The sequence below is a fragment of the Nomascus leucogenys genome, chromosome 5 (assembly GCF_006542625.1).
Source record: "Nomascus leucogenys isolate Asia chromosome 5, Asia_NLE_v1, whole genome shotgun sequence".
NCBI classification, from domain to species: Eukaryota; Metazoa; Chordata; class Mammalia; order Primates; family Hylobatidae; genus Nomascus; species Nomascus leucogenys.
Genome location: NC_044385.1, coordinates 138,582,270 through 138,596,867, shown reverse-complemented (window position 1 = coordinate 138,596,867; position 14,598 = coordinate 138,582,270). Strand labels below are relative to the sequence as shown.

General features: G+C 40.8%; 1 protein-coding gene across 1 annotated transcript in view; it reads right to left on the bottom strand.

Moving 5' to 3' along the window:
• Positions 1-13,190, bottom strand: part of SPACA7 (sperm acrosome associated 7) — a 58,666-nt gene extending 45,476 nt beyond the window's left edge. The window contains exon 1 of the mRNA XM_030812536.1: positions 13,048-13,190. Coding sequence (XP_030668396.1) covers positions 13,048-13,141 — 94 coding nt within the window. The 5' untranslated portion in view covers positions 13,142-13,190. The remainder of the gene's footprint in view (positions 1-13,047) is intronic.
• Between the last annotated feature and the right edge of the window lie 1,408 nt (positions 13,191-14,598).

The window sequence follows — 14,598 nt, the reverse complement described above, 5'->3', positions numbered from 1 at the left end:
TAGTTTATAGTATAAACAAAGATGGTAACAGCCCTTTCCCAAAGCAAACTTCTTCTTGCTTGGGGACTAGACTGCCTTTGTAGGACTAACATTAGCCATAAGATTAGAAATTATGGTTTAGGAGTCATGCAGCTGGAGGCTACAAGATTCTGACCCTCCCTAAACTGCTCCTAAGATCAGTGCTTGAGATATTTTGCAGACTCTGCCCTTGATGGATCAGCTGGCACCACACAGATGGATAAAGTGGCTCATCTGATCTTGTGGCCCCCAACCAGGAACTGACTCAGTGCAAAAAGACAGCTTTGACTCCCTGTGATTTCATCCCTGACCAATCAGCACTCCTGGCTCACTGGCCTCCCCCAACCCACCAAGTTATCCTTAAAAACTCTGTTTCCCGAATGCTTGGGGAGACTGATTTGAGTAACAATGAAACTCTGGTCTCCCACACAGCTGGCTCTGTGTGAATTACTCTTTCTCTATTGCAGTTCCCCTGTCTTGATGAATTGGCTCTGCCTGGGCAGGGGGCAAGGTGAACCCCTTGGGTGGTTACAAATTTGGGGGCTTGTACAGGACTGCCCTTTTGGATATCCACCCACGGTTCAGTGGCCCGCCTTCAACAATGGATCCAGAAGCCAGCCAGCCTGAGTGGCTTCCTAGTTCTGTTGGACTGGGGGCTGACTCTGGTATTCTCTCTACTGGCAGGGCACTGCCAACCCAATGTGCATGGATTTAATTGCAATGGAGAAATAGTTCTGGGGAAACGTCCCTTAACTGTAGCCCTATCAGAGTGTCTGTCTGTAGCCCCACGGTAGGGTGTCTGTCTGTAGCCCCATGATAGGGTGTCTGTCTGTAGCCCCATTGTAGGGTATCTGTTTGGCTCCTCAGGGGTCTCGGCTTGCTCTTTCTAACTAGTAGGAAGATTCCTGGTTTGGGAGACTTCTCCTCACTCAGGAAGATTTTGAGGAGGTTTCCCAGATGGAGAATAGGAGGATAGTTTGAAAGGGATACTCTTGGAGTTCTTGGTTGGGGATCTGATTTGGAAGGCCTTCTGTCCATCTCATCTTAACGTGTGTTTGTATATGTGGAAGGGATCTCAGAAGGGGTTGCTGATGGAAGTCCAGCAGGCCTAACTCAGAACCCTCCTTATTTGTCTGGTCACATTTGATGAGCCCTAGAGAAGGCGCAATAGGCCTGTCTTCGCCTTGCCCAGAGATCTCATTGTGAATTACCGTTCAGAGGTTGTCCATCACCACCTGGAGTGGATCAAAGAAAACAGGGACCAATGGGAAAATGTTTGAGCTTTGCCAGGTTGACATTGGGTGCTGAACAAGGTGACCAATGTTTGTTTTGTTATGTGTGTTTTGCCGGGGTAGAAAATGTTAATTCTGTTCTTCTTGCAGCCCATTGGGCAGCATCTTGCAAATTAAGAAACTTGCCTATGGTTCCATAAAACAGGAAATGGTGATTTTCTCTTGTAAAGTGGCTTGAACCCCACAGCTATGGTGCAGTGAGCAGGGTCATCAGAAACTACTCCGTTCTTCTGAAAGCTGCATAGAAAGGGAGCTTGCAAGCCTGGTAAGCCAACAAAATGGATAAGAAATTCTTACCAGCCAAATTTCTGATCTCTCTCTCTCTTTCTCTGAGTAAATGGTAAACCTCACTATTTGTCTCTGCAAGGGTTTAATTAATGGAAAAAGGATTTGTGAAACTAGTCTTAGGCGGTAGCAAATCTGGTGTACTTTGTGCTAAGAATTTGTCTTTCTGTGTTCTGTAACGGAGAAAGGAGTATCACAGGATAGAATGTGGGTTTAGGACCCACTTTCAAGCCTGCTTTTCAAGCTGGACTGGCAGGCTGGTCAGTTACGAACTTTGCTGTGGGTCCCTGAAACCAATACTGGATGAAATTTTTCTGTCTTGTTTTGTGTCCTTAAGAGCTTAACCTTGTGATCATGTGCAGTTACTTTCCCTTGGTTCCACCATCTAGAAGACAGGAATTTGGGGATTCATGTCCTAGTTAGCCCTAAACATTTTCTTAAGCAGTTAAAAGCCTTTGTGAGCTTGAAACTGGTTCTCTAGGCTCCTTCTGGGAAGAGCAATAGAAACCGCTCAATGCTTTAACTCAGTAGCTAAGACTGTGCTTTTTGACAACGGCGGCCTGGGTTCTAGTCTTGGCTTCTGGAATGATTCCTTTCTGATTTCTTTCTTTTTTTTTTTTTTGAGACGGAGTCTCGCTCTGTCACCCAGGCTGGAGTGCAGTGGCGCGATCTCCGCTCACTGCAAGCTCCGCCTCCTGGGTTCACGCCATTCTCCTGCCTCAGCCTCTCCGAGTAGCTGGGAATACAGGCGCCTGCCACCACGCCCGGCTAATTTTTTTTTTTTTTTGTATTTTTAGTAGAGATGGGGTTTCACCGTGGTCTCGATCTCCTGACCTCATGATCCGCCTGCCTTGGCCTCCCAAAGTGCTGGGATTACAAGCGTGAGCCACTGCGCCCAGCCACTGATTTCTTATTTATGTAATTTTGCCATTTATTGAGGTTTTTTTCCCTCATAGATAGCTTCTGATTTCCTCTCTTGAATTTTCCTTTCTCTGAACTTGGAGAGATTCTAAATCTTACAAAGAAAGAAACTTCTTACCATGTTTTTGAAGCACCTAGGAGGTTACCTTTGGTAAAGTTCAGAAGCTAAAAATATTAGCCACTTGGCATGGCTAAAGTCAGGTAATAAGAGATTTGAAGGGATTTCTTTTTTAAAGAGCACCATGGTTAAAAGTCAGGTTAATTAAAAGTGGATAAACAAGGTATAGATGTATTTAAAAGGCCTTTATGTTTTTCTCTTCTTGGATCTTGTTTTTTCTGGAAAAAGTTTATTTTTCTTCTCAGTCAACTGTATTATTTGTCTCCATTTTTTTTTGTCTCGTCATCCTTAATGCACATGTGAGAGGCCCTAAGATAACTTCTGGTAGCCCGGGACTCCTTGGGAAAAACAGAGGATGCGCCACAGAACCCGTTTTGAAAACAAACAAACACCACCAAAAAACAAACAAAAAAAGACTCTGTTTTCCTCATGAAACCCCAGGAATTAAAAGTGGATAAATCCCTCTCAAAATCAAAGGCTATGTTTAGTTTTGCATCGTGTCATCTGTTTTGAGTTTTGGGGTTATCAGAAATTACTTCACAGTATAAAAAAGCTTTGGTGTGTAATAACTAGGTAGGAAATCTACTTTAAGGAATGGCTAATAGTAGTTAAGGAGGAATACTTGACTCTTTGCCTACTTAGATCAGAGATGCATGCTCTTGGGCATCTGGAAGATATGGAAACATCCCCCTGCCCCACTGAGAGATGGGACTCCCATGGGGTATGGTCTAATTACAAAATGGGCTGACTGGCTTTGGGTTGCCTTGCAATAAAATGCAAGGTAGAAGCATTGCACTGTCTTCTCCTATAGTACTTTTCTCCTTTTGGGGATCCAGTGTTCAGTATAAAATGGCACCCTTAATTTTAGGGATCTGTCTTTGCCTTCCAGCTATGCCTGCTTATTAGGCCCTAGAAGTTTCATGCTTTCCCAGCCCCATTCCTCCAAGGGCTCTACCCTGAAGCCAGTCATCCAATAAAAAAACTGGCAAATGAAAAATCTTACAAGTGCTGAATCTTCTGTCTATTTATATGTGTTGTATGCTTGTTTATATATAAAAGCACTCTGATTAATTGACTTAAAAATAACCACTTAAATCAAATATTTTGTCAGAAAAGTAGAAACTTTAATGCATTTTTCTTCATGTGACCAGTAATCTTTTAGAAATAAAAGCAGTTTTAAAGTTATTAGTAAAATAAAATATTTTAAAAATGTAGACATTTGGTCTAAATTAAGGTCAAATATCAGATTTGCTAAATGTTTTAAGGTCAAACTGTTTCCCTGACTTTTGAAAATTGTTCAATTTACCTACTTTGAAGCATTAGATTATAGATAAGGCCTGGAGACATGTGGAGAGGCATGCCGCTAGCTATGCTGAAAAGAGTCAGACCTTACCTTCATTTCTGTCTGATGTCCTAGGCTGCACCCCTAGTAGGTAATTAAAATAGCTTACTTACCAGGTTTTTCACTAAAAATAAAAGTTGCTAAGAGTTAACATTATAACATAAAAGTAAGATTACTAGAGAAACAGAATTATATACAAGATGCGTAGGGAACGTGTTTTTGGTAGAAGATTATAAGAAGGCATAGGAATATGGCTTGTGTTAAAGGGAATACAATTTTGTCTAGTTCAGAGAGTTTTAAAGATTATCTTAACCTAAAAGAGTAATGGGACAAAACTAAAAGTTTAAGCAAAGTGAAAAGGGTTTGTAAAGGGTTAATGTTATAAAAAATTCTGTGGGTTTAAACAAGTTGGCTGAGATTTAATTAGCTTTTTTCTGTAGGCTAAAACATTAAAATCATACTGACGTGGGGCCAGAATTTGGGCCCATGTGTCCAAATAACAGGGTTTTCTTAGAAAATTAATCTGCTCTTTGATGGAAAATTGTAAAGGTTTCTAAAAGTTTATAAAAATCTTATCTTTTGGTCAAACTAATTAAAACTGGATAGAGATATAAAATTTTATTTGATAAACTAGCTTTAACATTAAAAATGCACCAATACATACATGAAATTTGGTTTTCTCTTTTGAAGACAAATTTTATGTAATGTTAAAATATAATGAAAGAGTTTTGTTTTCTCCTTTGGGTAAATGACAGGGAAAAAAGGGAGGAGAGAGAAGAGACAAGTTCAGTGAGCCTCATGCTATCTTTATTGGGTCTTGTTTGGAAAGCTAAGTCTCCTCTATCAGAGTAAAGGTTTTTCTCTTAAGATTTTGAAGTTATCATTTTGGCTAAATAAATGACTTATTATAATGACCTGGGATTCTATTTTGTGATATCCAGTGTTTTAAACCTTTGCTATTTGACAAACGTTCCAAAATCAAATTATAAATTTTGTCTATTTCTAATCTAATATTTAAATATTAGGCCCTTTAAAGTCCAAAAATGACATTTGGCTTATTTGGTATAAAAGCCATACAGGAAACATTGTCAAATAGAAAATGGTGTTTGGCTTTCTTTGGGCTATATTTGTGTAAATGTGTTATTAATATACGTTCCAAAATTATGTAAAACTCCTATAATTCTAATATAACTTAGTATATGTTATCAGTAATAATTTTAATTATTATGTTAAATGACTGTGTGCTACAGAGGTAACAAATTTCCTTGTCAATTGTGTCTTTAATAGTGGCTATACTAATTCTTTTGTCATCCACAAACATTTTGTCTTGCTTTAGTCCTTTTCAAAAGGCAGTTTATAATTAAATATAAAACTCTAAGTACAGGTCTCAGATAATTTTAAAAATTATGTTATTGAAATAAAGAAAAACCCAAACTTTAGAACTCTTATGGAAAACTAACATATTAAACATTGTTAAACCTTTTGTTTTCCAAGTCAAGAGAACTTACTTCTTTAAAGCTACTTGCAACTTTTAACAAGTGAGTAAAATACACTCCTGTGAACAAAATTTACAACATATTTGTTTCTCTCTACCTGATTTCTCCAAAATTTGAAAACTATTTCTAAGTATTCTCAATTTATGGTAGTATAGTTAATTGCATAAGTGCAATAAAAATCTGTTTTCTTTTGCAACAGGACACAATTGGAGAAATTGGTTATTTTACCAAGGCTTTCTTTTGTAACAGGACACAATTAGAGAAATTGGTTATTTTACCAAGGCTTTAACTGGAATGGCATGCTTTTTAAAAAAATCAAAGTTAACTTATAAAGCCAATTAAAGCCTGTTGGGAAATCTGGCCTCATACCTTGTCCACACAGAGTCCCTGTACAAGGTTCCTGACCTGTGGTAAATAAAAAATGTCACTTTCTAACAGGCCCAGGAACTGCAAGATATCTTGGGACCTCAAGAAAAGAGGAATTTGCTCAACTTATAGGTATTTAAGGTTACAAATCCATGGCTGGGCTTGGCTTTTAAAAAGTGTTATCTAAAATTCTTCATGGAACAAAGTTCCATCAAAGCCCATTAAAACCTAAGTGAAAAATAATTATTCTAGTTGTACTTCATGTAAATAATCAAGCCAAGTACTGTAAGACTAAAGTTTATTTTGTAAACTGTAAATCATTTCTATCATGATTTGTTTTTCTTTAAAAAATAGGGACTGGAGAGAAAAAAATTATGCTTCCAAAAAACCTATAGTACATTGCTGTTAGTGCTTCTTAAGGTTTTTTTGGGCAGTTTAGACTAAATTATAAATTCTTTATGAGTTAGAATCCCCAAACTAATGCTTTTAAATCTTTTTCAGTCTTTCTTTCCTTCCTTCCTTCCTTCCTTCCTTCCTTCCTTCCTTCCTTCCTTCCTTCCTTCCTTCCTTCCTTCCTTCCTTCCTTTCCTTCTTGCTTGCTTGCTTGCTTGCTTTCTCTTTCTTTCTCTCTTTCTTTCCTTCTTTCTCTCTCTCTCTTTCTTTCTTTCCTTCTGTCTTTCTCTCTCTCTCTCTTTTTAGACGGAGTTTCACTCTTGTTGCCCAGGCTGGAGTGCAATAGCTCAATCTCAGCTTACTACAACCACTGCCTCCCAGGTTCAAGTGATTCTCCTGCCTCAGCCTCCCTAGTAGCTGGGATTACAGGCACCCGCCACCACGCCTGGCTAATTTTTTGTATTGTTAGTAGAGACAGGGTTTCACCATGTTGGCCAGGCTGGTCTCGAACTCCTGACCTCAGGTAATCCACCTGCCTCAGCCTCCAAAACTGCTGGGATTACAGGTGTAAGCCACTGTGCCTGGCCTCAAATCTTTTCTTTTAAAATTAAGAATTGTACTCCTTATCCTAGGACTCATTATTTACCTTATAGTATGCTGTTTACTTAAATACTATACTAAAACTATAGATCAAGGTAATAATGTTTTTACCACATAAGACTTGGAAGCCCAGCCAGGCCTGCATGTGTCGCTCAGACAGCTACAAAATGGTTCCACTCTTCTCACCTTGGGGTTCATTCCCATTCCCACTACGTCGCCTGTCAGTGAGAAGAAGCCAGAGCAATGACAGCCTTTTCCCATCTTCACAGCCTACACCTGAAGATTAAGATGTTATTGGCCAGGCGCGGTGGCTCATGCCTGTAATCCCAGCACTTTGGGAAGCTGAGGCGGGCGGACCATGAGGTCAAGAAATCGAGACGCGCCTCTGCACTCCAGTGTGGTGACAGAGTGAGACTCTGTCAAAAACAAAACGAAACGAAACAAAAACAAAAACAAAAAAGATGAAGGTGTTATAAAACCCAGAGGGAGAGACTGAAACCACGTTTGCGAGATTATGATTGAGACAGTGAAAGAGCTCCAGCTTAACTGACTCCCTCTTGCTTCTAACATCCAATCTGTCCTTGTTGATTCCTGGGCGTAGGCTGAACTAACTTTGGGAGAAACCTAGTTTATAGTTTAAACAAAGACGGTAACAGCCCTTTCCCAAAGCAGCCTCCTTCTTGCCTGGGGTCTAGATTGCTTTTGTAGGGCTAACATTAGCCCCAAGATTAGAAATTATGGTTTAGAGTCATGCAGCTGGAGGGCACAAGATTCTGACCTTCTCTAAACTGCTTCTAAGATCAGTGCTTGAGATATTTTGCAGACCCTGCACTTGATGGATCAGGTGGCACCACACAGATGGATAAAGTGGCTCATCTGATCTTGTGGCCCCCACCCAGGAACTGACTCAGTGCAAAAAGACAGCTTTGACTCGCTGTGATTTCATCCCTGACCAATCAGCACTCCTGCCTCACTGGCTTCCCCCCACCCACCAAGTTATCCTTAAAAACTCTGTTTCCCGAATGCTTGGGGAGACTGATTTGAGTAATAATAAAACTCTGGTCTCCCGCACAGCTGGCTCTGCGTCAATTACTCTTTCTCTATTGCAGTTCCCTGTCTTGATGAATTGGCTCTGCCTGGGCAGGGGGGCAAGTAAACCCCTTGGGCAGTTACAATAGTGTGTCTGCATTTTTTTTTTTTTGGCGGGGGGACAGGGTCTCATTCTGTCAGCCAGGCTGGAGTGCAGGGGTGTGATCATGACTCACTGCAGCCTTGACCTCCTGGGCTCAGGTGATCCTCCCATCTGAGCCTCCCAAGCAGCCAGAACTATAGACATGTGCCACCACATCCTGCTAATTTCTGCATTTTTTTTTGGTAGAGATGGGGTTTCACCATATTTCCCAGGCTGGTTTTAAATTCCTGGGCTGAAGTGATCTACCAGCTTTAACCTCCCAAAGTGCTGGGATTAGAGGTATGAGCCACTGCACCCAACCTGTGTTTGCCTTTTAAAAACAGTTTCTAAACATCTTTTTGGTGACTCATAACCCTGGCGTTATGATCAGTTAAGTAAAACAAGAGTTTCATTAATAATTTTTAAATAGGATAAGCTATTGAAACACTCGTTACTAAGCACAAGTTTATGTGTTTTTGACTTCTTATTTTATATGGTATGGAGAGACTAAATGTATTTCAGCCTGTTAACAAAAGTTTTTTTTGCCACCTTGAAAAATTATGCTGTAGATAAATGTATCTCTAAAAATTGTAAGATGGTATAGTCATACAATTTGCTACTTTGTTACAGAATGCTATATGTGACACAACTCACAACTGTCTACTCCTAGTTTTCTCTGTTGAACATTGTAATCAACATAATCAACATGTGTAATTAAAACTACTGGAAATAATGACGGTGAAGAAAAACAACTTCCTGTGCAAAGTATAAAGGAAAGTAAGATCTGTTTTTGATAAGAAAGCACATGTGATATGAAGAATGTGTTTTTGTTGAAGAAAAAAGTGAGTAATTTTGTCCTAAAGTGGTTTAAACTTTGTTTTTTCAGAAAGAGAAAAAACCGGACAAAATGCGTAAATTAGTATGGAAAGATGTAACGAGTCTCTGAGAAAAAAGAGAGAGAGAAAAATCTTATGTGGTCAAGATACACTAAGAGTAAATGAATTTTATTATAAGATTTTATAGATGAGCTTTAGTATCAATAGTGTAGAAATGCAATACTGGAGTTTGATTTTCTCTCTCTGCTAAAAGGCTAAAGTTTTCTTGAATTATTGGTCTGTTTTTTTTTTCTTTGAGATGGAGTTTTGCTCTTGTTGCCTAGGCTGGAGTGCAATGGCGTGATCTTGGCTCACTGCAACCTCCACTTCCTGGGTCCAAGTGATTCTCCTGCCTCAGCCTCCCAAGTAGCTGGGATTACAGGCATGCACCACCACGTCTGGCTAATTTTGTAGAGATGGGGTTTCACTGTGTTGGTCAGACTGATCTTGAAATACTGACCTCAGATTATCTGCCCACGTTGGCCTCCCAAAGTGCTGGGATTACAGGCATGAGCCACCACGCCAGGCCTGGTCTGTTCTTAATAAGAGATTGTAAGAGGTACTTGTCTCTTACCTGTTGAGTAGTCTTACTAGGAAACAAAGATTCTGTGTCTTATCAAATATTTCCTGTGTTTCATGTTTTCTTTATCATGTTTTTGATTACTTAAGAAAACTGAGTCTCCTCAATATTAAAAGAGCTAAATTGTTTTAAAAACCATGATACTTCCTACATTTTCTTTAAAAATTCTTTACTGTCATTTAACTTAAACGGATAACTACCATTTCATAATAACTTATGATCCCATTTAACCAAATATTCAAACCTTTTATAATTTTTGACAACTTCATCCAAGCCAAATTCTAAATGAAGAATTTTGGCCTCAAACTAATTTTGAGATTTCCCAGACGGCCACTAGAAAATCTCAAAGGGTTTGTTCTCTCACTTGGTGAAAGGAAAGATGTTAAACTAATTAGCTTTATTTGATACATTAAATTCTTAAAAAGCATTGTCAAATAAGGGATGTTTAACCTTCTTTATATTTGTATGCATATATGTTATAAGTGTTTCAGAAATGGTATAAAATTCCTAGAAATTTTCACTGTCCTTACTGTCCATGATATGTCCTGGTATAAAGTTATGAGTCCTAATTTCCATTATTATCTTGTAATGTTGTATGTCACAGAAACAAAAATTTGCTTGTCAATTGCAGCCTAATGAACTCTCATCAGATTTTTAACCATGGCCATTTTATGCATTTTATGTCTTTTGTCATTCAAGACAATTATTGTTTTACTCTGATGCTTTTTTGAAAGCTTTTGCAATCAGCTACAGTCCAAAAATTCTTTGTCTTCAAGGAAACTTTTAGGTAAGACTCTGCCAAGTACTCTGGAGTAAGGTTTCTGATGCCTCTAAGATTGCACTATTAGACTGGACTTTTCCAGAACTGAGGGAGAAATTGACGGGTTTGTAAACCTGCTAACCCAAGATCAAGCAGAACAAGAATTAATGATGTGGGACTCAATGTGGGGACGATTATAATTTTTCTGAATTTTCTTGGAAATGTTTCCGGTTTTTTAATGTTTTGTTTTCCAGATTTAAAGAACTCTCTGCTTCTGGTTTCTCTTAGGCTATGCATAACGGACAACAATTTGGTAATTACACTTTCATAAACAACAATGAAGCATTTATATTTTTTGTCCCACTCTAGAATTCAGATACAATGATTTTCAGGACAATGTAATTGTTTGCATAAGTTTAATAAAAATTGATTCTCCTTGCAACAGGACACGATTGGAAACATTGGTCATATTACCAAGGCTTTGACTGGAATGTCATATTTGAGACTGATACATAGAATCAGATGTGACCAGACAGTTTTTAAAAACTGAGGTTGATTTGATGGAGCTGGAGAAACTGACCTGCTACCTGGCTCACCGGGTCCCCATCCCACAGGTGAGTGAAGAAGGTCATTTTCTGGCAGATCCAGGAACTTTGGGAACCTCGAGACCTTCAGAAGAGAGAAATTCACCCAAGTCTTTAGGTACCACACGTGAAGTCTGAAGGTGAGTTTTTGGCTGGGCTTCCTAGCCTCAAAAAGCTTTTAAAAAATCTAATCCGAGATTCCTTGTAAAAATCTCCAGCAAAGAAAACTCAATTTATGTGGTCCGTTACCATTCTTGCTGCACTTATGTAAGTAATCAGACTAAATCTTGTAAGATGTGATATATTTTTGAGACAAGAATAGCATTACTTTGGTTATCTTGATCAAAAAAACGGAGTGACTATAGAGCCATATTTTATGTTTTAATGAAAAATGGTAGCATGCCCTTGTGAGTTATAACCCTGTGTATTCTACTTTTTCTAATCTTTTGATAAACTCCACCTTGCTTTCTACTTTGTTATCCACCTGTAAACTGGACTGGATCCTGAAGTCTTCTAGAGTCCTTCAATGTCCCCAGGCTAACATTTCCAGTCTTTCTTCTGCCCTCCTGACTGGGTGTTACTGAGAACTAAAGCCTGACAACTCAGGCCTCCTGTGGGACCATCTGGAAAGGCTGAAGCTGGACACATCCACGCTCTGCCCCCAGCATAACCATGACTGTGGCTCTGATGGTCATGATGTCACCAAGGACACACGCCCTGCGAACTAGGAAATCCATCCTTGCCCCATTGGCTGAAGATGCCTCGAGCCCAAAAGCCGGAAATCTTCTCAACAGACTGCCCTCTGGATTCGGAAACTGCGTTTCCAACTATAAATCTTTGTTTTTCTTCCCTTTCTCGTAGCCATTCCGTTCATTAAATTCCTGACTACTTGTACCATCCAGCAAATACCCTCCACCAGATGAAAAATGGACTTATCTTGTTCAAAGGGAAAAGGAATGTCTCTTCTTTCTTGAACAAGAGGAGGGAACGGGAAAGCCTCGCTCCTTGTCTTACCTCATGCCAGGCTCCTCTGAGTCTTCTCTTTGACTAGGCCTTGACCCTAGCTTCTATCTTTGTCTGCTTTTCCCCATGTTTAGTAGGAATCCTGTGAAGTCTTTTAGTGGAAATCCCCTAGTCTTGGCCTGGTCACCCTTGATATCTGATCAAATTCCTCACCCTCCATCTTTGATTATTTTATCACCTTGGCTTCCTTTCAGGCCTGGCCTCCTGTTTGGCCAAACACAATATGCACAATAATTGAATTGAGGGTGAATACATGGATGTTCATGATATTCTTCCAAGTTAGAAATTTTCCATAATAAAAACTTAAAATAAGTAACATACAACTCTCCCATGGACGTCTAGATTTTAAAAGGTCTTCAAAGATAGCAGACCTTTGTGTCCTGTTGCAAGGAGAATCAATTTTTATTAAACATATGCAAACAATTATATGGTCCTGAAAATCATAATATCCAAATTCTAGAGTAATCAGTTCTGACAAAAAATATAAATGCTTCATTTTTGTTTATAAAAGCCCTCTTGGCCTTTGCTGAATCAGTTTAGCAAAGAATTCTCCTACCTCTTAGCAACGTTCATCCACTGACCCACCCCTGATCCTTGGCTACAAATCTCCACTTTCCCTGTATTTGGAGTTGAGCCCACTCTCCGCTATTATGAGACACCATGGTAGTAGCCCCCTTTGAATAAAGTCTGCCTGCCCATCTTTAACAAGCATCACAAATATTTTTTAACGGTATGAGCTGCGATAAAGGCTTTTGGTAATTGTGTTAGTGATTACGACATTGTAGATAATGCTTTTATCTCTTGGCAAGAAAATGTTTTCCATGAGGTAGTAAGACATCTGGGAGAGTGCTAAAATACTCCCCAAACAAGAAAAGTGTGTGTATGTGGTATGGGGTGTGTGTGTGTGTGTGTGTGTGTGTAGAAAAAAACAAAATATGCACAATAATTGAACCTGAGGGTGAATACATGAAGGTTCATGATATTCTTCCCAGTTAGAAATTTTCCATAATAAAAAGTTAAAATAAGTAACATTTGCAACTTTCCTATGGACGTCTAGATTTTAAAAGGTCTTCAAAGATAGACTTTTCAGCTACAGTCATTCCCCAAGGAATAAATGGTAAATTCATGTAGATTGGGAATAAGAGGAACCCATGGCAGAAGAGGCCACCGCTCCCCACCTGGTTCAGTTCTCTTTCTGCTGAGCCATCCCTGCGGGGCCCTACCTGGAATCACGGTTCTCGGCCGGAGCTCAGTTTCTTGCCAGCAGCACAGCAGGAGGACAAAGCAGAGGGTCCCATCTCCTTGGCTCACTGCCATGCTCCCTCCAGCTGAAAGAGAAGGACGTTCTGAAGGTCAGCAGTTTCCCATCCTTGGTCTCCAGGACACTGTGGAATGTCAGGACCTGTGACATCGTGACCAGGAAGGGAGCTGGGGTCCTGCCCTGGTGGGGAGGTCATGTCCAGGGACCTGTGACATCATGACCAGGAAGGGAGCTGGGGTCCTGCCCTGGTGGGGAGGTCATGTCCAGGGACCTGTGACATCAGGACCAGGAAGGGAGCTGGCATCTTGCCTGGGTGGCGGGGGGGGCAGGGTTTCTGTCCAGAGTCTGTGACTGGGAAGCAGGGAGGAGGCTCATTAGGGTCTTAAGGTAACAGAGATCCTCTCTACTCTTTCTTATTGCCTGTTCTGGTGACTTCTTCTGTCCTGAGCACCCTGAGGACTCAAGGGGTAGATATTAATCAGGACTTAAGGGCCAGTGGCCAAAAGCCAACAAAATCTGCTCCCATTGAAAGAGGTGTATTTGAAGGATGCTGGAGAGGTCGTTGAATTACAGAGCGAGTGCCAGAACCGACAGATCCAGACGGTCTAATCACCTCTTAAAGGCCCCTTGAGGAACAGAGCCTTGAAGAACAGAGGCCTGTGGCCCCATGTCCCCTTCCACTCTCTCCCACCCTCAAAGTTCCAGGGTGGTGAAGAACAGGAGACAGATGACCCAGGTTTCAGCATCCTTTCCCCCAAACCTTCTTTCTCAGCATCTGCCCCAATCTCTCCCTGGCAGTGAGACTTTCATCACAAGAGGAGAACATGGTTGCATTTCCATGTTATCATCCTCCCAGCTCGATCTCCTAGGCTTTCTAGAGCTTTCTCCATCAGCGCAGTGACAAAAGCCCAAAGGAGTCACTCTGGTTGACTCCGCTGGATCCTATCTCACCCCGGACTGACTCCTATGTCCAGGGCTCAGAGCGGGGCAGCTGGTCTAGACTTGGCTGGTGGTGGGGTCCCGGGTAAACAACCCTCAGATCCCAGCTCCGTGGTGGAGAGGGCTGGTGTGTTTATCTGTTCCCACACTGCTATATAGAACTTCCCTGAGACTGGGTAATTTATAAAGAAAAGAGATTTAATTGACTCACAGTTCCGCATGGCTGGGGAGGCCTCAGGAAACTTACAATCATGATGGAAGGGGAAGCAGGCACTTTCTTCACGAGGCGGCAGGAGAGAGAGAGAGTACATGAAGGAGGAGCTGTCAAACACTTATGAAACCATCAGCTCTAGTGAGAACTCACTTCTTATCATGAGAACAGCATGTGGGAATCCACTCCCATGATCAGATCGCCTCCCACCAAGTTCCTCCATCAACACGTGGGATTATGAGGATTATAATTCAAGATGATGCTTGGGTGAGGACACAGAGCCAAACCATATCACTGGGGGCCTGGACGCACAGGACTAACAATGCCCCCCGAGGCCTGGTCAGGACCCCTAGGATGGCTGGC